The sequence below is a fragment of the Callithrix jacchus genome, chromosome 6, assembly GCF_049354715.1.
Source record: "Callithrix jacchus isolate 240 chromosome 6, calJac240_pri, whole genome shotgun sequence".
Taxonomy (NCBI): domain Eukaryota; kingdom Metazoa; phylum Chordata; class Mammalia; order Primates; family Cebidae; genus Callithrix; species Callithrix jacchus.
In genome coordinates, this window is record NC_133507.1 from 151,872,360 (window position 1) to 151,894,814 (window position 22,455).

Here is a 22,455-nt window from a genome sequence, read left to right on the forward strand (position 1 = left end):
TGGGTTGAAAGTTCTTTTCTTTAAGGATGTTGAATATTGCCCCCCACTCTCTTCTGGCTTGTAGAGTTTCTGCCGAGAGATCTGCTGTGAGTCTGATGGGCTTCTCTTTGTGGGTAACCTGACCTTTCTCTCTGGCTGCCCTTAGTATTTTTTCCTTCATTTCAACCCTGGTGAATCTGATGATTATGTGCCTTGGGGTTGCTCTTCTTGCAGAATATCCTTGTGGTGTTCTCTGTATTTCCTGGACTTGAATATTGGCCTTCCTTGCTAGGTTGGGGACATTTTCCTGGATAATATCCTGAAGAGTATTTTCCAGCTTGGATTCGTTCTCTTTGTCACATTCTAGTACACCTATCAAACGTAGGTTAGGTCTTGTCACATAGGCCCACATTTCTTGGAGACGTTGTTCATTCCTTTTTGTGCTTTTTTCTCTAATCTTGGTTTCTCATTTTATTTCATTGAGTTGATCTTCGACTTCTGATATTCTTTCTTCTGCTTGGTCAATTTGGCTGTTGAAACTTGTGCATGCTTCATGAAGTTCTCATGTTGTGTTTTTCAGCTCCTTCAATTCATTCATATTCCTCTCTAAGTTGTCCATTCTTGTTATCATTTCCTCGAATCTTTTTTCAAGGTTCTTGGTTTCTTTGCATTGATTTAGAACATGTTCTTTTAGCTCACAGAAGTTTCTCATTATTCACCTTCTGAAGTCTGATTCCATCATTTCGTCATACTCCTTCTCCATCCAGCTTTGTTCCCTTGCTGGTGAGGAGTTTTGGTTCTTTGTAGGAGGCGAGGTGTTTTGGTTTCGGGTGTTTTTTTGTTTTTTGTTTTTTTTTGTGCTGGTTTCTTCCCATCTTTGTGGATTTATCCACCTGTTGTCTGAGTAGTTGCTGACTTTTCCATTGGGTCTCTAAGTGGAGGCCCAGATTGTTGATGATGAATTATTTCTGTTTCTTAGTTTTCCTTCTAACAGTCTAACCCCTCTGCTGTATGACTGCTGAGGTCCACTCCAGGCCCTGCTTGTCTGGGGTACACCTGTAGCAGCTGCGGAACAGTGAGGGATGCTACCAGTTTCTTCTTCTGCTATCTTTGTCCCAGAATGATGCCCACCAAATGTCAGTCTGATCAGTCCTTTTTGAGGTGACTCTTTGGATATACAGGGGTCAGGGAGCTGCTTGAGGAGATGGTCTATACTTTATAGGAGCTCAAGTGCTGAGCTGTGAGCTCCATTGTTTATTCAGAGCTTTTAGGCAGGTGTGTTTAAGTCTGCTGCAGCAGAACTTATAAAACCCCTTTTTTCCCTCAGATGCTCTGTCTCAGTGAGTTAGGGCTTTCTTTATGAGTATCCATTTCACTGTCCTGCCCAGCTAGGAGGCAGTCTAGTCATTATTTGCCTGCCGAGGCTCCACCCTGCTACTGCGGGGTCTGCCCTGTTGCTGTGGGCTCTGCCCTGCTGCCGTGGGCTCTGCCCTGTTGCCTGTGGGCTCTGCCCTGCTGTCGTGGGCTCCACCCTGTTGATGGAGTCTCTCTGTTATGAGGGTTGCCTTGGCAAATGGCAGGCTGCGTCAGCATTCGGAGCATACCTCAGTAGGGGTGGGATGCCTCGGTAATGGCTGATGCCCCTCCCCCACCGAGCTGCACCATCCTGGATTCAGCTATGCCCGCAGTGAAACTCGCAACCCCGAGTGTTTCGAATCGCCATTTTGTTTGTCCCTGTGGGGGTGGGACCTGCCGAGCCTGATCACCTGGCTCCCTGCCTCAGAGCCCTTTCTCTCTCTCTCTCTCTCTTTTTTTTTAAGTTGAATGATTGACTCTCTCCCAGGTGTTTCAGTCACCTGCTGATAGGGCACCAAGATCTGTGTGATTTCCCGTGCAGCAACCCACTGCGCCAGCTCAAATGTCGCTTCCCGGGAATCTCCTGGTCTGGCTCACTGTCCAAGTCCCGTTTAATCAGATGGATATGCTAATCTGCCCTCCCAACTCTCAGATTGCCGGTTTAACAGGGCACCCAGACCAGTGCGTTTTGTGCGGGGTGCCACTGTGCGGCGGCCGGCCGATACGGCCACACCATCCGAAAGGGCTGCGCTGGCATCCCGTGTCTCTCCTACACCTGGGAATTTCCCCGTTCTGTGGGCAACAAAGATCTGTCTGGAAATGCGGCTCAGACTCACCCTCTCCATCTTCACTGAGAGCTGTAATCCTGAGTTGTTCCTACCGCACCATCTTGGACTTCTCCAGTTGTGCTTATTTTTATGCTGAAAACTATTAACACAGCTGGGTAAAGTTAATCTAAGTAAATGGAGAAATATACGATGCTAACATATTGAAAGCTCGATATTGTTATCAGCTCCCCCGTATTTATCTATAGTTTCAATTCAAACCCAAGAAAAATCCAGAAAGCTTTTCTTGCAGAAATTGACAAGTTGATTTGAAAGGCATGTGGCAAATCAAAGAATCTGGAAGTCCAAGACAATCTTTTCTAATTGACTTCAAGACTTTCTTTAAGCCATGATATTTAACACAAAATCATATCAGCATAAGGGTAAACAAACAGATCAGTGCTATGGCAGGAGAAGTACAGATATAAACCCATGCTTATATTGTAAACTGCTTTTTGAATATTTTCATGACCTTAGAGTGGCAAATTCTTCTTAGATAGTACACTGAAGTCATTAATTGTAAAATAAATAAATAAATTGGACTTCATCAAAATTAAAGATTTCCTCCCATCAAAAGACATAATTAAGAAAATAAAAGGGAAGCTGCAGACTGGGTGAAAAATATTTACAATACATAAATCAGACAATATACTTCTATCTATAATCTATTAAAAAAAACTCCTACCCATTAATAAATAAAAGAAAGTTTAGTAATATAAATGCACCAAACATTTGAACATTTTTCACCAAGAAATAAAGAAATTGCTAGTAAACACATGGGAATGTGCTTGACATAATTTCATCATTAAAGATATACAAATTAAAACTAAAATGAGATATCACATTGTGCATACTTGAATAGCTGAAAATAGAAAGGTAGTCTTTGAAAAACAGTTTGGCAGGTTCTAGAATGGTTAAATGTACTCTTACATAATGACCCAGTAATTCCACTCCTACATAGTTACTCAAGAGAAATGAAAACATCTTGCCACAAAAAGACTTGCACAAGAACAGCAGTTTTATTTATACTAGGCTCAAACTGGAATCCACGCCAATGTCCATCAACAGAAAAATGAGTAAGCAGATTGTGGAGATCCACACAGTGAAATACCACTCAACAATAAAAATGAACAAACTACTGTTCAACACAGTAATGGATAATAAGCAAAAGAAGGCAGACACAAAAACATGTATATATTTCACCCATTTATATGAAATCCAACAGCAGACATTGTTAACATGACAGAAGAAATGACAGCAATGGTTGCCCCTGAGAGGTTGCCTGGCTGCAGGTGGTCAGTATGCAGATTGACAGGCAGTGTATGCACTGCTTTGTTGATTTTTCAGATAACAAATCAGTTTTTAGCTGTGTGTCTCCCTTCAAATCTCCACTGTTTCTTCCAAATTCTGTAGGGCACCAAGATTGTTTTCCTAACCTCAGGAGCATCCACTACCTGCTATTGTAACTAGTGCTTTTCTGACCACTTTCTGTCTTCAGGATCTTATTTGAAATCTCTTATGTGCTCACTGTCCTCCACCATTCTCTTGTCATTGTGAATCTAATTCCTTTGCTAACATTTTACTGATCTTTAACCAGAAACTTAAAAAAAAAAAAAAAGAATTCAAAACAATAATGTGACATTGTTTCCTGCTTCATGTTGCCTGCTGGGAAGTGCCAATGATTCTCTTCTGGTTGGATAAAAAAAGCTCCTAACTTTTCGTAACATTTAGGAATACTGAGATGTTAATTTAAACATTATCAAAGCAATAACATGATCAACTAAGAACTGAAATTAGACACTCAGCTTTAAAATTGCTTTAACAGGAAACAGCGGCAATTTCTGAAATTCAGATGCCTAAAATATTAACTGTATATATAACAATAGTATAGACAGATTTATATTAGCACAAAGCAGAACCAAATGTTCCAGGAGGTGTCACTGAGATTCTCATGAAATTCTCAATAATGTGGTATTGTTATCATTACTAAACCACACTGTATTATTTATGAATTAAGTTTATGATGCATGATGGTATTTCCTTCCTAAAGCTATAGACTAGAGAGGGACATCTTATTTTTATTTCATCAGATATCTTTTCTCTCAGTTGTTAAGATGCATTTTCAAGGTTAGATTTTATTTATATTCAATTGTCTTTTATTTATCTCTGGATAACCTGCTTACTCCATCTAGATTCTGTAGAACTTTAATATTTTTATTTCAAAAAAATTCCAGATTTGTTAGGTGAACATATCTTTACAATGGCTTTGTTCAGTTTGGACGTGACTTCTTCAGTCCTCTGTCTTTCCAAGGCTCCATATCTTCTATTACATCTTTCTTGCTTCAATTTTGTTTATTCTGGGCCCCACTGAGGACCACCTATTTTATATATGTTGGTTCTTCATAGCTTATTCTTTATACGTAAAATCTTACCATCTCCACAAACATCTCAGAATCTTGATGACCATTTTCCCATGGTGTCCTTTTTTCCTAGGATGTTCGTGGAAGACCAGGACATAGATGAGGGGATTTTCTGTGACACTGTATTCAAGCACTTCAAAAGACATAAGCTGGAGATTTCAAATGCAATAAAAAAGACATTTCCATTCCTTGAGGGCCTCCATGACCGTGAACTCATCACAGATAAAATGTTTGAAGTAAGTAAAGTTTATTATGTCACAACTGGCAGATATGCTTTCATATTTTTCAAGTATTTCTGTAAGTGCTCCTGTAAAGTAGAAAAAAAAGAGGAGAATCAGAGATCACTGGAGATGGTCCTGCTTCCAGCTGAGGGAATGGTGTTCCATGGTGCCCTCTCGAGCTGAGGTGAATGACTCTGGAGAGACTGGAACAGAAACAGGTGTTCTCCATAAATGTACAATGTTTTATAGAATTCATACACTATAACATAGACTAAAATTTAAAAATAATTTTGGTGAGTTTATTTACTGAAATAGTAATTGACAGAGCATTTTATTTCAATTAACATCAATTTAAAATACTTAGATCTGAGACCATTAAAACCCACAGGGAACCGGTGTCTAGACTGGACAAATTTGGAAGTAGATGCTTGTTATTCTTTCTCCAACACATTTGTTTTCATTCTTTTTTTTTTTTTTTGGTACATTTCCGTAGTCTTGGAATCTGGGTAAATTCCACCCATAGGCCCTGTTGGAGATACAGAGCAGCGAGTCTTCTCTGGCTATGAATATGCTTCCTCTGTGACCAAGTTCACAGCAAGGGGAGAATGGTATCTGGTTTCCTTGAGCCCTTCAGGCCAGATCAGTCTTGGGGGAAGAGCAGGGGTTGTCCAGTCAACAGAACAGCCACTCATCGACCGCCTGCTACGTCTATCCCCAAAAATGTATCAGTCAGGCTGTTAAAGGACTTTGAGTTCACGTTTATCCTTCAAAATTGTTCCTTTTTTGTACCTAATGTAAATTGGTATGAGGAGATCAGACTCATTAGTGGATATTTTTTAAGAGTAAGGATGTACTTTTTTCATTACTGGCTATCGAAATACATAAAAGTTAGAAAACTTTACATGCAAAGATACCTCTGAAGATAAATTGAAATTCAGTAACCATAAAATTTCTTTCTATGGCTTTTCTGTAACTTGAAAATCTGTATTTGTATTTTCTCCATTCGATATTTTTAAAGGATTCTCAAGATTCTTGTAGAAACCTGGTCCCTGTGCAAAAAGTGGTGTACAATGTCCTCAGTGAACTGGAGAAGACATTTAACCTGTCAGTTCTGGAAGCGCTGTTCAGCGAGGTCAACATGCAGGAATACCCCGATTTAATTCACATTTATAAAAGCTTCAAAAATGGTAATTAAGTTCATTATCTACCTTTTGAGTTCCAGAGCCAACTTTTTCAGTAAGCATATGTTGAGCTCCTACCATGTGTAACACATTGTGTTGGGCAGTAGGGATAGAGTAGTTAACATAACAGATGTGTCATGAGCCTTCTCAAAGCTCATGGTATTTGGCTATGGCAGAACATACTCATGGAGGTGTGCATAACTAGCCACATAGACTCACGGGACACCCAGAGCTGCACTGGTATCAGATTTACTTAGAAGATAAGAAACACAGGACCCCAGTGGGGCAGTATCAGTTGCTTCTTCTCTTTAGTGGGAGTCCTTGCAGTGGTCTACATAGCAGTCCAGCAAACTGACTACTACCTGCCTTGAGTGACAGCTTAGCTGTGGGTGCAGGATCCACTTTTACTTAGCACTGCATGCCTGCGGGAGTCTATATCTCTTGTAACAACTCCATAGTCATAGCTTTCAGGGTGGCATAGTTCCAGCCAAACAGTCATGGGTCATTTCTAAGCCCAGGGTTTGCCCAGTAACACCAGGAAAAGGCTACCTTTATTAGGTTTCCAAAATAATCAACAAGAAAATTAACCTTGGGTCTAGTTTGCCCTTAGTGAAGGATAGATGGTTTTGATAACCCTTTACACACAAGGGGTAAAAGAAACATTAATCGGATAATCCCAAAACTGATTGTTCTCGCAGGGATGATTTTTTGGTGCTATACCAAACTAAAAGTTTGATTCTTGGCTTTTTCCTGAGAAGGCATAATTTATACAGTTATAGTGGTACACAGTAAAGAAGATGCCCTCTATTTTATTGTACTTGCCAGGAAAACTTGTATTCCCCTCACAGATTGATCTCAACTAAGTTCTCCAAACAAGAGACAGAGACATTACAAGAAAAATGTGCCCAGAAGAGGTTGGATGCTCTGGGAATTGGAATATAAGTGTGAAAGCATGTTTGCAAAGCAGGACAAACTGGATTTGGTGAAATCTGAGAGTGAGAAGCGGTACAGGAGGAGACTTGAGAGAGCTAACTTGGAGGAAGATATTGAATGGTCTGGAATCCAGAGCTAAGGAATTTGAAGCCTATTTACTAGGCAATAAAGAAATACTACAGATTTATAAACAAGAAAAAGTTTAAGCAGTTATATATGGTATGGCTTATTGATTTGTGTCAATACTAACATCATCTAGATTTAAAATAAAATAATTTTTGTCACAAGTCAGAAAGTGAATAAAAAGAAATCAAGTACTTGGGCATGAATTTCAAGTCAATGTTATGTTTGTAGCCAGGATGGTCCAGGCTGCAGGGATGAGGGAATGGTGCTACCTTTACTGCCTACATTCTCAGAGGCTCTGTTCCTCTCCATGGACTTCGGGGATCCCTCTTCCTATCCCCAGTGCCCACAACTCACATGTTAGTTTCTGGCACTCCTTATGCTTGGGTAACCCCCACTGAGCCTCACTGTCACCCTCCTGGGGCAGCACTGGGCACCGCTCCACCCAGCGTAGCAGCCCACTCACCCTCAGGGAGATGCTGCTGATTCTCAGACCCTGAAGTCCACACAAGCGGCCCATGTGTCCTCTGTAATGTTTACTTGGGAACTATTCATCCTCCCTGACCCAATTAAGCCAACATTCTCCTGTTTTCTAGCCCAATTTTTAGCTGTTGGGGTTTTCTCTTTTATTTATTTATGTTTTTGGAGATAGGGTCTCATTCTGTTGCCCAGACTGGATGGCAGGCTAGTGAGCTATCTCTGCTCACTACAACCTTGACTTCCTGGACTCAAGCAGTCCTCCCACATCAGCCTTCCAAGTAGCTGGGACCACATGTGCACACAACCACATCTGGCTACTTTTGCTAATTTTTTTCAGACATAAGGCCTGGCTGTGTGGTCCAGGCTGGTCTCAAAATTCTAAGCTCAGGTGATGCTCCTGCATCGGCCTCCCACAATTTTATGATTACAAGTGTGAGCCATTGCACCTGACCAGTTTTCTCTTTTATAATGGAGTCTCTTTAGGACCTGAGATCATCTTTCCAGGGAATCCTTCAGTTTCTTCCTTACATGATATATGCCTACCCTGCCATCTGACAATTTTGGGGGTAACAAAACTCACGATGTTTCCATTTCTCCTTTATCCTTAACTCTTGAGTATCCCTTTTCTGTGTAGGACACATAAAAGCTCATTGTTGAGGTTATCCCTTTCTCTGTCCCAGAAGATGATGGGAGTTTAAGTCATGTGTAACCCTCTGAGCTCTTAAGTTACCCAAAGGCTGGAAATTCCTAAAAGCCAGTTTCCCAATGTTGTCCCTGGTTCTCGCAGATCTTTAATTGCTTTCTTCTCTCTCCTGCTCTTCAGCGATCCAAGGCAAATTATGTTTCCAAGAAAGTGACGGAAAAGAAAAGAAAGAGAGGCCTGACATCCAGCTAAGTCTTAAACGAGGTAAAAATGACAGAATAGAAACTGTTTTTTATCTGCTGAGAGTAAAAGGAGATGAGGGAGGTGAGGGCCCAAGGTTCTGAGGGGAGACTGAGTCAGGGAAGACATGCAGAAGGACCTTGGAGAAGTCAAGGAGGGAGTTGTATGAGCTCCTAACCAGATGTAGGGTCCTGGGGAAGTGGCCACGACAAGACATCATTGGCTTAATAACCATGAGGGAATCAGAGCCAAGTGTGTCAGTAGGCCAGACTATCAGATGTCAACTACCTAGAAGTACTTGTGATTTAGAAAGGTCCCTGTAGGAGGTCAGTATGAAGCTTTGAAGTGTTAAGAACCACAGCCCATGGCCCATGGTCAACATGAAAGAGGAGAGCCTTAGGGGAAGAAAAGCTCCTGTTGTATCTGTACCCTCACATTCTCAACACTTCTGACACCAAACATGTGGAGAATCTCCCCACACCAAGCAGGTCTCCAATTCTATGCAGATTTGTGAGCCCCATCCTTAGGGGCTTTCCAAAAGTTACCTTCTTAACAAACTCAGTGTTGGTTGAGAGGAGCTTGTTACGAATAACAGAAGGTGCTCTTTTCACTTTCATTACTTATGTAGTAAGTAATGAAAGTGAAAAGATGTTTCAAGGGTTTTAGTAGCTCTGGACAGGAGCAGGGGATGAAGACTGAAATATATATTTCTTATGATATCACAGGAGACAATTGGTGATGGCAGAAGAGGGGACCAATTTAAATGCGGGGATGCTGATCAAGAGCAGGAAGAGTCAAAGAGAAAGGCAGCCGTGTAGAGGGACTCAGAGGAGAAGTGGTGCAGACGTGGACTGGATATAGAATTTAGAGAGAGAGAAGGAAGGAGGGGAAATGAAAGAGTGAAAAAGGAATAAAGGACAACAAAAATAACCATGTTATTAACAGCTCATTTTGACTGAATGTCTACTCCATGGCAATTGTGAGTTTAATGCTCCTGACTGCCATGAGATTTGTATTCCTTATTGTCCATTTTGCACACAAGAAACTGAAATCTGGACAGACCACTTATGAAGTTTGCCTAGGGTCAAATAAGCAAGGAAGAACCCCCCCCAACCAAGCATTCTAAGCCAGATCCTTGTTCTCTGTGATACTCAGGGAATCTAATAAAAAAGGCAGAAACATAAAACAAAATTGGGAAAATTGATGCAGACAGAAAGATACAGAAAAAGAAAATAATACCATGACTAGAGGAAGTGGTGGCAACTCAGACGTGGAATCCTCATGGAAAGGCCAATCGGCCTGGGTTCAATGTGAGCTTGGAGGTTCGGGCACGGGTACCAGCTGGAATATCTATAAATAAGGAAACTGCTGATTTTATATAGAGCTTTACGAAACATAGTTCAGGCACTACAGACCTTCAGAAATAGGAGTATTTATGAATAGTTTAGCATTTAGCCATCAATGCGGGTTTTCTGGAGGGGGCTGCTGCTGACTGGCTGGCCTTCAGATGTGTAGAGCTGCCGCTGATGGGCTGGCTCTCAAAAGGTGGTTAGTGATGTAAGTAGTCAAGGGACAATTAGGACAAGTTGAAACCATTATTTCTTTCCATTTTTGAAGAGCATTAGTATTTTCTGCAATGATAAGAGCTTTGTTTTTTCTTTTTTCATCTCAGGACTACAAACAGAAAAACAAAAGTAGAGAAAAGGGGGATGAGGTGCAAAGCAAGGGGAGAGCATGGCTCTGTTGTGGGTCAGGTGTGGTTACTGGAGTAGGTGCTTTTTTTCCAGAGAGCATTTCATTTTAGCTCAGAATATTGGTGTGCAGCATGACGGCACTGGGAACTCTTCTCTGGTCACTGTCTAGAGGTCAACCAATGAACACAGGTGACCTCTAGAAGCTGAAAAAGCAAGAAAATAGGTTGTCCTCTCCAGACCCCAGAAAGGAATAAAGTGCTACTGACATCATGAGTTTAGACAGTGAGACCCATGTCACACTTCCCACTGACATAACTGGAAGATAATAAAACACAATAATAAAAATCAAATAATTGTCTTATTTTCTAGTATCTGGTTAACTAGATCACCAAATGACTAAAGAAGGAGAATCAGAAGAGCTTGCTTCTAGCTTGCTGTGATGTGATGTTCCAAATAATTGTAACTTTAAACTAATAAAAACAGAAACAGAGTTCTGATAAAGAAAAAAAGACAGAAGGGGATAAAAAGGGGGACTTCAAGGAAGAGTCAAATATAGGAAAAAACAGTGAAGGAAGATTTCAAGGGAAAAGTAGAGAAAGGGGTAGCAACCAGCATGCAGAAAAGAGGGCCACTGGGGCAAAGTGAATGTTCACAAATCACCATTTTGGCCAGGGGCAGAGCTACCAGCATGTGAAAATGGTTCCCGTGTCATGTGTTCCTCAGAAGAAGGCCTGGAAGCAAAGATGGAAGGTGACCAAGCATGTGGCCAAGTGGGTAAGGCTGCCTGAGGGCCGTGGGGTGGGGTGGCTCAGTGGGCCCCATAGACCCTGGGAAGAGTGGAGGCAGGTGCTCCAGCCCGCCCAGTATCCTGTTCTCTGCATTTGCTTCACCCGAGACTTTGGGAAACAGCAGGGAGGCAAGAGATTATCATAAAGTTTTATTTTTCAAGATAGGCTCTGTTTATTACATGTGAATGATGTCATAGAACAGTGCTCTTTAAAGTGGTCGTTATCTTGTTTATTGCATTAATATGTTAAATCACACTCCATATTCCGTGGTCCCTAAGATAGCCCAGTGAGCTTCTGCTGGTAGATAATAGTGTCACTCTGCTACACCTTTGGAAGGCCCTACCCAAAAGACAACTAATCCTCATACTTAATTGTCAGGAGGGAAGACTGCAGGTCTACTCTTCTTAGCCCAGCACGTATTTTTGTTAGAAGACCCAGGGCTCATCCTAGACTTCTAGTCCTCAGTTCAATGGATTTTTGGTTCTTCTAGAAGGACGAGAGGAATGACTATCCAAACATCTTTATAAACTCAAGCCTTCCATAGTATGAATTGTCCTAAATTCCGTAACTTTTATTTGTTAATTTCTGTTTCCTCACCACCACTTGTTATTTTCTAGATACTGTGGATGTTGGAAAAAATTCTACTTTGGGAAAACCCAAGAGGAAAAGAAGTAAGAATAAATAAGAATGTACTTGCTTTTGGTGTTACAAATACATTTTTAATGCCAGAGCTTTATTGGTTCCTTCTTCCAAGAAGGAAGGTTGTCTTCTCCAGCCTCCAGAAAGGAATGAAGGCCTACTGACACCTTGACTTTAGACAGTAAGACCAGTGTCATACTTCTCACTGGCATGACAGGAAGATGATATATTTGTGTTTTGTTTACACCACTAAATTTGTGTAATTTGTTACGGCAGCAATGAACAGTAATACAGATTTTGGTACTTGGCAGTGGAGTGTGGCTATAACATTCCTGAAACTGTGGGGGTGTCTTAGAAATTGGGCAATGGAAACAGGCTGGAAGAATTTTAAATAGTGTAATAGGAAAAACCTACATAAAACAATGGAAAATAAGCCAATCAATAACCCTGCAATGGCCGGTAAGTGCTCAAGTTAAAGGAAGAGTCACATGTATCTCTTTTTAAATAAAAATCTGGGAGTGATGAAGCTTAGTAAGGAAGCCATGTCAAAAGCTGAGATCAGCTGCAAACTAGGCCTCTTGCAGCAAATAATTGGCCACGTTATGAATGCAAAGGAAAAGTTCTTCAAGGAAATTAAAAGTGCTGCTCCAGTGAACACTTGAATGATAAAATGGGACAGTCTTATTGCTGATGTGGAGAAAGCTTGAGTGGTCTAGGTAGAAGATCAAATCAGCCACAACATTCTCCTAAGCCAAAGCCTAATCCAGAGTAAGGTCTTAACTCTCTTTACTTTTATAAAGGCTGTGAGATGTAGGAAGCTTCATAAGAAAAGTTTGAAGGTAACAGAGGTTAGTTGAATGATTCTTCTGAAAGGATTCAGAAGTCCGTTGAAAATCTTCTGAAAGGACTCACCATTTCACTTGCAATTAAGAACATTCATGGTTCATGAGAGGGGGTCAAAATATCAGCAATAACAGGAATTTGGCAGGTTTAACATCCCAAGGCTAACCTAACATAGCTGGGAAAGGTAGATTCAATGAGACATGTTTTCTGTGCTTCTAAGTGTTCTGTCCCTTAGGCTGTTATTGCTTCATGTTTCCATTATGGCAGGTTGGCAGGTTTAGAGAAATCTTTAAAAAGAAAAATTGACTTGCTTTTCTCAAACCACAGTGCCCCCTTAACCTCCATTACTTAGTATCTCTTACAGTTTGCTCTGGCTCTCAAATAATGCAAAAATTGGTGAGCACTATTCACAGAAAATGGGCACCTTCTCTCTCTTTTCCAGCATGTTTTGAAAGCATCGTAGAATAGTGGGAAGAGCACTCGTTTATAGGAATCAAGGGATCTGGGTTCTAGTTCTGCTCAGTCTCAGCAGAGCTGATGTATAACCTTGGTTAAGCCATTTAGCCTCTTTTGATTTCCATTTCCTCATCTGCAAAATAGCATTAAATGTACGTAAGATTGATTCTGATTCTGAAGTCATAGCTGCTAGCAGAAAAACTCCATACTGTTCATCGTAAAACTAAAAGTGAGGAAGGCCCACGGGTGGTGAGCCTTTGCTCTGTAATACTGGGAAAGTACTATAGAAGTGAACCATTTGAGGACTACATGAGGAGAGAGTAAATTGAGGTTTGGGGATTAAAATTCAGGCAAGAGAACCTTATAGATATCATAGTCTTGAGGGGGGGAAAAAAAAGCAATGCTTAAGAAGCTAGCCATGGAAACTTCTTGCCTCTTACCCAGCCCACTTTCACAGCCTACATCTGGGCCTTAGCTGCTAAAAAGCTTCTCTGGCAGCAGAGCTGCAAGCCTGAGGAAACATGTTCAGCCATACACATATGTTGACCCATGTTTCAGATGCAATCTGATGTCAGATATGTTGTTAGAGAAAGCGGAAGAAGGATAAACTGAGCTAGCGCCTGTGATTTAGTACTACTGCAGGGTTGGAGGAGCAGATTTTTAGAAGACATTCGCCTTGGAGGAAGCTGGGGAAAGCGCTTAGGGAGGAAGAGGAGGAAGACTGAGAAATCTCTGCATTCCCAGAACTCAGCAACCCAGCTCTGTGTGATGAGGAGAGGTAGCTATGCTGATTCATGAACAGGTAGAGGAAAGGAGTGGCAGGTAACCAGCATCTTCAATCTAGTTATCACGAGATTGGCTAGAATCTTATTAAAAGCAACTTGCTGACTATGACAGAGCAGGCCAGGGTGAGAACTATATGTTCAAGAGAGCAGGATTCTGTAATCCTCTTGCCCTTTCACATCACAGATTCTGATATGCCAAACATTTGGCCCAATGAGGATGGCTGATAGACTTGCTGATGTACATGTGGGGGAGTGAGATGTGTATGTTTTTCTCCTGACTGGCCATTCAGTGTGCAGGCTGTCATTCAGATTGGATAGGAAAAAGTTGGTGAGAAAGGAATGGCGAGAGCAGGATCCCTGGACTCCCTGCTTCTCAAAGTCCTTGACGATCACTTGTAATTGTATACAGTTTTTGTGTTTCTTGCTCCATTTCCTCATGCTGTCATCCTTAATCTAAAGTCTATGTGGAAATGGGAAAATTCTGAGCATCAAGATATAATTTCTTCAACTGTCTGAGCCATGTTATACATAGTTAGTTGTACATAGATACATTATTTTATATATATATGATCTATAACACACATGGAATTCATTTATTGGTGTGTGATGCGAGATAGTAATTAAGAGATATAACCCCAATACTCTTATCTTCATCATTTGAAATACCATTTTATGTATGTTTTCCAGTATGCACAGATATGTGTCTTACCACATTTCTTTATCCATTCGTCTGTTGATGAAGACTTAGGTTGTTTCTATGTCTAAACTACTGAGAATTATGCTGCAATGAACATGGGGGTGCAGACATCTCTTTGAGATACGGGTTTCATTTCCTTTGCATATATACCCCAAAGTGAGATTTCTGGATGGTATGTTTTTCTATTTTTAATTTTTTGAGGAACCTCCATACTGTTTTCCATAATGGCTGTACCGATTTACATTCCCACTTACAGCATACAAGGGTTCCTTTTCTCCACACCCTCACCAATACTTGTTACCTCTTGCCTTTTTGATAATAGTTATCCCAATAGGTGTGAGGTGATATTTCATTATGGTTTTGAGTTACATTTCTCTCATGATCAGTGATGTTGAGTGCTTTCTTATAACCTGTTGGTTATTTATATGTCTTCTTTGGGAAAACATTTATTCAGATTCTTTGCCTGTTTTTAAATCAGGTTATGACATGATTTTCTTTTGTTTTTTTTTGCTATTGAGTTACATGAATTCCTTGTATATTTTACGTAGTAACCCTTATCAAATATATGGTTTGCAAATATTTTCTCCTATTCCATAGGTTGCCTTTTCATTTTTAAAATTATCTCCTCTGCTGTACAGAACTTTTTAGAGTGATGCAGTTCCACTTGCTTACTTTGCTTTTGTTGCCTGTATTTCTGGTGTCTTATCTAAAAAACAAATGGAGAGCAAAAATAAATAATAAATAAATAAAAAGCAGGAGTTGCAATTCTCATATCGGATAAAATAGATTTTAAAGCAACAAAGATATAGTGGTAAAAGGATCAATGCAACAACAAGAGCTAACGATCCTAACACCCAGATACATAGAGACTTAGACACAATGAGACAGAAAATTAATAAGAATATCAAGGACTCGAACTCAGATCTGGAACAAGTAAACTTAATAAATATTTATAGAGCTCTCCACTTCAAATACACAAAATATACATTCTTGTCAATACCACATCACACCTACCCATAAGCTTAAATGAAACATTGATTGGCCATCATTAATACCCATTTTTTTTCAAAATAAAGCAATATTTCCATTTACTCTCCCTCTTTCTCTTCCTCTTTCTTCCTCTCCTTTACTTATTTTTTTTTTTCTTTCCTTCTCTCAAAAAAAAAAGAAATCAACTCGTAAACCTCTAGATCCAGGTCGGCAATGTCTCTCTCATTGCTTGAATTCCTTCCTTCCCTTCCCTCCCTCCCTCCCTCGCCGCTTCCTCCCTTCCTTCCTTCCTCCCTTCCTTCCTCCCTTCCTTCCTTCCTTCATCCCTTCCTTCCTCCCTTCTTGCCTTCCTCCCGCCCCCCCCCCAAAAAAAAAAATAATTGCCCAGACTAACATCAAGGAGCTTTTTCCCTGTTTTCTTCTTTGAATTTTATGGTTTCCTATCTGACATTTAAGCCTTTAATCTATTTTGAGTTAATTTTTATATATGGTGTAAGCCAAGTGTCTAATTTCATTCTTTTGCTTGTGGATATTCAGCTTTCTCAGCATCATTTATTGAAGAGACTGTCTTTCCCCATTGTTTATTATCGGCACCCTTGTCAAAATTAAGTGCCCCTTCTTGATATTTGTATTTACCATACTGCTGGAAGTCCTAGTCAGAGCAATTAGGCAAGAAAAAAAAAGTCACCCAAATTGGAAAGAAGTTAAATTGTCTCTGTTTCCAAGTGACATGATCTTCTACGTAGGAAACCCTACAGACTCCACCAAAAACTGTTAGAACTAATAAATGAATTCAGAAAAGTTTCAGGCTTTACAGATCAGTTGTGTTTCTGTGCACTAACAATGAACTGTCCATAAAAGAAATCAAGAAGGGCCGGGCGCGGTGGCTCACGCCTGTAATCCCAGCACTTTGGGAGGCCGAGGTGGGTGGATCACGAGGTCAAGAGATCGAGACCATCCTGGTCAACATGGTGAAACCCTGTCTCTACTAAAAATACAAAAAAAATTAGCTGGGCATGGTGGCGTGTGCCTGTAATCCCAGCTACTCAGGAGGCTGAGGCAGGAGAATTGCCTGAACCCAGGAGGCGGAGGTTGCGGTGAGCCAAGATCGTGCCATTGCACTCCAGCCTGGGTAACAAGAGCGAAACTCTGTCTCAAAAAAAAAAAAAAAAGAAATCAAGAAAACAATCCCATTTAAAATAGCAACAAAAAGAATAAAATGGGAGCAAATTTACCAGGGGTGAAATACTTGCACACTGACAACTATGACACTGATAAAAGAAGTTGAAAAAGATACAAATAAATGGAAAGACATCTCATGTTCACAGACTGGAAGAATAGTGTTAAAATATCCATATTACCCAAAGTGATCTGGAGTGTCAATATAATCTCTATCAAAATTTCAATGACATTTTTCACAGAAATAGGAAAAGGAATCCTGAAACTGGTATAGAACCATAAAAGACCCAAATAGTCAAAGTAATCTTGAAAAAATGGAACAAAGCTGGAGGTATCACACTGTATGGTTTTAAACATTATCTTTTAAGAAGAAATTTAAGCAACTCTCCTCTGGGGATATTAAGAAAATCTCTTCTGGGGGCATGTCCTCTGGAAAATTTCTAAGGAGGGAGATGGTCTCCACTTTATACTGGTCAGGGAATAAATCTGCCCTGTAATCTGGAGGCTATGTGATTTCCAGCTTCCAAGGCTGCTTGCTCTTCAAACGGCCTTGCGATACCCTGACACCATGAGTATAGAAATGCCATGGAGAGTTGCTTCTCAACAAATTATTTCCACATTTTTGCTTCCGGCAAATTTCTTCATGAAGACACCACCCCATCAGCCACTCTGATTAATCTGACCCATGGGTCCAAATCCATTCCATTTGTTAAATGTTGTAGGAACAAATGGCAAATGTAGTTGCAGTGGCTCACTCATTATCTCAGCACTTTGGGAGGCCAAGGCAGAAGGATCACTTGAGGCCAGGGGTCCAAAAACAAGCCTGGGCAAGATAGTGGAACCACATCTCTACACACACACACACACACACACACACACACACACTTCATAAACATGAATGCTTTAGATCCCTTATGACCACTTGACCACCTCTAAGGTCCAAATTAATGCCTGGCTTTCAGAGAAGAAGCACAATCCCCAGGGCATACAAGGTACTCCCCAAAGGGAAGTGTTTACAGCTGTTGAGCTTCCCTGGGTGAGCTATACATTTGTCAGGGGGAAGGTAAACAGTGCCTCCTACATGACTACTGGCTGGCTGTATGCCTTCTGTTCATTGTGCCATTGCACTCCAGCCTGGGTAACAAGAGCGAAACTCCGTCTCAAAAAAAAAAAAAAAAAAAGAAATCAAGAAAACAATCCCATTTAAAATAGCAACAAAAAGAATAAAATGGGAGCAAATTTACCAGTGGTGAAATATTTGCACACTGACAACTATGACACTGATAAAAGAAATTGAAAAAGATACAAATAAATGGAAAGACATCTCATGTTCACAAACTGGAACAAACAGTTCTGTTCATTGCGTCCAGTCCTTGATGTGTTTGTGTGTGGCGGTGGGGAGGAGGTGGGCATGTGGGGGGACTGCTTAAGGACAGTCTGTCCAATCTGTCCTCTTTGTCCATGATACCAACCAGGTAACAGTCACCCCCCACCAACAAATGACTGAGAACAGGGGTGGGGACAATGTCTAGCGGGTTCTGTGTGGGACCTCAGAAGCTGGGGCTAGCCCCTGCTGTCTTATGGCTGGTGTAGAGAGGTCAACTCAGCATTCTCAGAGACGGGAGCATTGGAGCAGGGTGTTTTCTTGGTGGATGAAGGGTCTGGGGTAGTTTTGAAAGACAGATATCACCAATGCTCCTTTTTCCTCCATAGCTCCTAGGGTTGGAGAAGCCGACTCAGCTTTCTCAGTGGTGAGAGCACTGGAGCAGGGTGTTTTCCTTCTGGACAAAGGGTCCAGGGTAATTCTGAAAGACAGATCTCACTAATGCTTCTGTTTTCTCCGTACCTCGTAGGGTTGGAGGTGCTCTCACCTTTGATGTCTCAATGTTTGCTCTTGCTTCACTGCTGCAAAATCTGTCTGTACCATTCCAGTGGCTGTACCTTCATCTTTTATCCTAATCATCTCCTTTTCTCACTTAGATCTTCTATCCACAAAACTAGATACAAATAGAGCAAAAGCATTTTCATTAACCGTGTCTGGAGTTGAATCTGAATCCCCTGGGCACTCTGAAGGCTGTGCCCATCAGGCTGGTAGGGGAAGGAATGAGGCATCATCCCTGGGAATGGTCACAACAGAATCCTGAATTTTCAAGATAGGTCTACAGAGCACTTGCAATCACCTACCACCTTTGTCCTGGTCACTGTCCAGGAGGGAGATGGTCCCTTCCTGGGGACTGCTCCCTTCAGTGAGCCTCCTGCCCTCCCATGGTGTATGAACAGGAGATGAGGGACATTCAGAAAATCAGTGCATTGTGGAGTCACTTTTCTGATAAAGGGCACATCAGACTGCAAATGGGCCAGACAGCCAGATTCATGACACTGATGACTTTCTGGGGTCACAATAGCATTCTTGGAGTCAGCTGCTCTGCAGCCTGAAGGAGAGCTGACAGTGCTTAGGCACTGCTGAGACTGTTTAATGAAATTATATAGAAATTATATAACAATTATGTAATTACATAATGAAAACTTTCCACATCAGAGTTCAGAATATCTCCCAACTTCTAATAGGGAATATTCTCCATAACAAGCTTCAAGGACTATACCTTCTCATTGCATATTTCAATTTACACAACAAACACTTGAAAAGGGAACAAGAAACAGCAGTTATCATTCACTCTAAGGTGGCAGCAAGAGTTAGTTTTCCATTAAAAATTTTGTTTCCAAGGAAGGCAATCTCCTAGTCTCCCAAACCCATGGCTCAAGGATCATGCAGAATTAATATAGATCTCTGTACTCTACTTTCCACTAGTACACTGATCATAAAATAATTTGCCCCATTCCAGTGGACCAAAGTATTTTTTTAAAAAATCCTGTATGCTACTAGCATATGAAACTCAGAGAATTATATTTATACCTCTGCATAATTAACTTTATTCTCTTTGGTTTGAAGAAAAAAAGAAGGGGCATTCCTGGACCAGAATAAAAAGGACAACGCAGAAAAAAATCCAACAGAATGGTAAGCAGGCAGACTGAAGTAGTTACAGCTTTTGAGTTTATTAGGGCACTGCCCATTGTATTCCTGAAGGCCTGCAGTTCCTGAGGCCCGGGATAGTTCTGTACCTCCTGTATCAGTTAGGATGTAGACTAACAGGCTGTGACAAAGAGGCCTGAGAATGCAGTGGCCTCAACAAAATAGTTTTTCATGCATGTAATAGTCCGGAGATCCACAGTTAACAGGGAGGTGTTATCATCCTCAGTATGACTTTATTTCTTAGCTCAAGAAATTTTTAGTAATTTGGAAAAATCTTCCTAAGAGAGCTAAATGAAGAAAGCAAGGTTTATGTGTATGTGTGTGCAATTGTAAAATATGTATGTACATATATGTATTACTGTATTTTATGTGAAATTTATGCTTGTGAAAGTATGTTTTTATGTATCTATAAATCCTTATGCAGGCATATGTAATTATTCGTCTGTGTGTATAAAGAGATAGAAAAATCAATGGCAGTTTATAAAGATACATGCAGTGATTACATTTGATCAGTATAATAGAGGTGATGTTTATATTTTCATTCGTGATATTTGAATGTAAGCGCGTATATCAAAATTTTTGAAATCTTCAAATTTTATAATGAAAAAGTTTTCTTTAAAAAATAACATAGGCAAAAAGAAAAGCCTAGAGAATATTTTTGAACAAATCACTGTCTGGAGATAACCATCCTCATCTGTGGGCTATCTAAAGATGATGATATTTTAGACCATTTTATTTTCTGAATTTTCCATAATTATATATGTTATTTATTTTAGTCATGGTCTAAGTATTTCCTTTCTCCTAGTCAGTGAAGGCTAAGTTTTATTTTCCAAATGATGGTCAATTTTGAATTGGTGCATCTATACAGTAAGATTTTAGAGTCCTATTGAAAATTGTTAATTTTCACCAATCTACGTATCTTCTGTTCTAGCCAGTTTAAGTGTCTGCCCAGTTTGTGGATGTACATTTTTGTTTGGAAAGAAAAAAAAAGTGGTTGCATCTATTTTAAGAATAGGGATTTTTGACCAGATGCGGTGGCTCGCGCCTGTAATCCCAACACTTTGGGAAGCTGAGATGGGTGGATCACTAGAGGTTAGAGTTCAAGGTCAGCCTCCATGATGAAATCCCGTTTCTACTAAAAATACAAAAATTCGCTGCATGTGGTGGTCACTGCCTGTAATCCTAGCTACTGGGGAGGCTGAGGCACAGGAATCACTTGAACCTGGGAAGCAGAGGTTGCAGTGAGTGGAAACTGTCACTGCACTCCAGTGTGGGTGACAGAGCAAGACTCTTGCCTCAAAAAACAAAACAACAAAACCAAGGATGGGTGTTTTCAAATTAAAAATTTATTTGGACTGAGTCATTATAATATTTTCATTTAAGTCTGTGTGTATATGGATAAATTCTGAGAGACTTCAATGTACAATTAAATCCTGTGTGTAATTTAAAAGTCGACACTCCTAAAAGCAGAAAATGCTCTGGATACCTGCTTGAGGTTCCTTGTCTGAGTGTCTGAAGAAAGGGGATCCAGAATCAAACCCAGGACTCCCTCACCAGCTTTTGGTCCAGCCAGTCAGCTGTTGTTCTGCCCTGTTCTATTAATACGTTTTCCTCTGCCCATCCCCAGATAACGGCAAAGCCGATAGCCAGCTGGTCTCCAGTGAAAAGAAGGCGAACGTGAATCTGCCAGGCCCTTCCAAGATTACGGGTCAGATAAAGTTTGTACCACTTTTCATTTGCCCTACAGGTCAATGCAAATGTTGTTGAGGTTTTGAGAAGCCTAGATCATTTTTGTTTACTGGTCAATTTGAGAGCAGTGAAATTTGAAAAAAAGCAAACCCATTATAAGCCAGGGTTGTAAGTTGTTTGTATTCATATCAGATCTTATCTTTACAGGTTCTAAAATTGTTTTCCCCTGTGTTTTATCTGATTTTCCTGGAAATTCCTTTGCCTTAAATCCTTGGGTAATTAAAATGTCTGGACCTGGTAAATTGTGCACAGAATACCTGCTTATTCTCTCACTACCCTTTCAAGTCCTCCTCCTATATGAGTTATTTCCTGTCTTGAGCAAACCCTATCACTTTCCTCTTCCCTTTTAACAACAATAAGAGTCTCATTTCAGTAGTGAGGATCCTTTCTGACCAAGTATTAAAATTCCAGTGTCCTCCCCCGTTTAAAGTACCTTGCCTCCTTCAGCCTGGGCAAGCCTTAGTCTGGAACACATATAGTTGGGGGTGACATGCTCAGTATCTTCTCTTATTTTCTCTTGGCCCTACCCCTACTCCATAGCTGTTGGCTTGGTCCCATCCAGGATTGGGGAGGTGAAAGAGAGGAGTAAGATCAGAGTGTAAAGTGTCTTTCCTGAAAGGTGCAGCCATGAAATGACATCGCAAGTGAGTGATGCACAATCATCGGCTCTTTCTTCCATGAGTCACTTTCATCAACTTCACTGCAAGGGAAGGTAAGGGGTTAGGCATCACAGCTTGACTTCTTTTGAAGGAAATAGAGCTTTACTTCTACAACTTGGATGTGAGTGAATGGCTGAACCTGGCATAATCAGTTCATGGAAACTGAACAACTGGCTTTTGAATGTTGACTGGATAAACAATGAAATGAAGGCAGATATAAAGACGTTCTTCAAAACCAACAAGAATGAAGACACAACATACCAGAATCTCTGGGACACATTTAAAGCAGTGTCTAGAGGAAAATTTATAGCAATAAATGCCCTCATGAGAAACAAGGAAAGATCTAAAATCGACACCTATCGTCAAAATTGGAAGAGTTAGAGGAACAAGATCAAAAAAACTCAAAAGCTAGCAGAAGACAAGAAATTACTAAGATCAGAGCAGAACTGAAGGAGATAGATACACAAAAAACCCTTCAAAAAATCAATAAATCCAGGATTTATTTATTGATTACACTGTGGTCTGAAGGATTGTTTGTTATGATT

General features: G+C 40.5%; 1 protein-coding gene across 4 annotated transcripts in view; it reads left to right on the top strand.

The window, feature by feature from the left end:
* The window catches only part of SP140L (SP140 nuclear body protein like), a 75,165-nt gene that overhangs the window by 33,097 nt on the left and 19,613 nt on the right, over positions 1-22,455 (top strand). For all 4 annotated transcript variants that reach the window (XM_035306015.3, XM_008999683.5, XM_008999684.5 and 1 more), the window contains exons 2-8: positions 4,653-4,815; positions 5,819-5,987; positions 8,341-8,424; positions 10,767-10,868; positions 11,500-11,553; positions 19,422-19,487; positions 21,130-21,210. In XM_035306015.3, the coding sequence (XP_035161906.3) occupies positions 4,654-4,815; positions 5,819-5,987; positions 8,341-8,424; positions 10,767-10,868; positions 11,500-11,553; positions 19,422-19,487; positions 21,130-21,210 (718 nt within the window). In that variant the 5' untranslated portion in view covers position 4,653. The remainder of the gene's footprint in view (positions 1-4,652; positions 4,816-5,818; positions 5,988-8,340; positions 8,425-10,766; positions 10,869-11,499; positions 11,554-19,421; positions 19,488-21,129; positions 21,211-22,455) is intronic.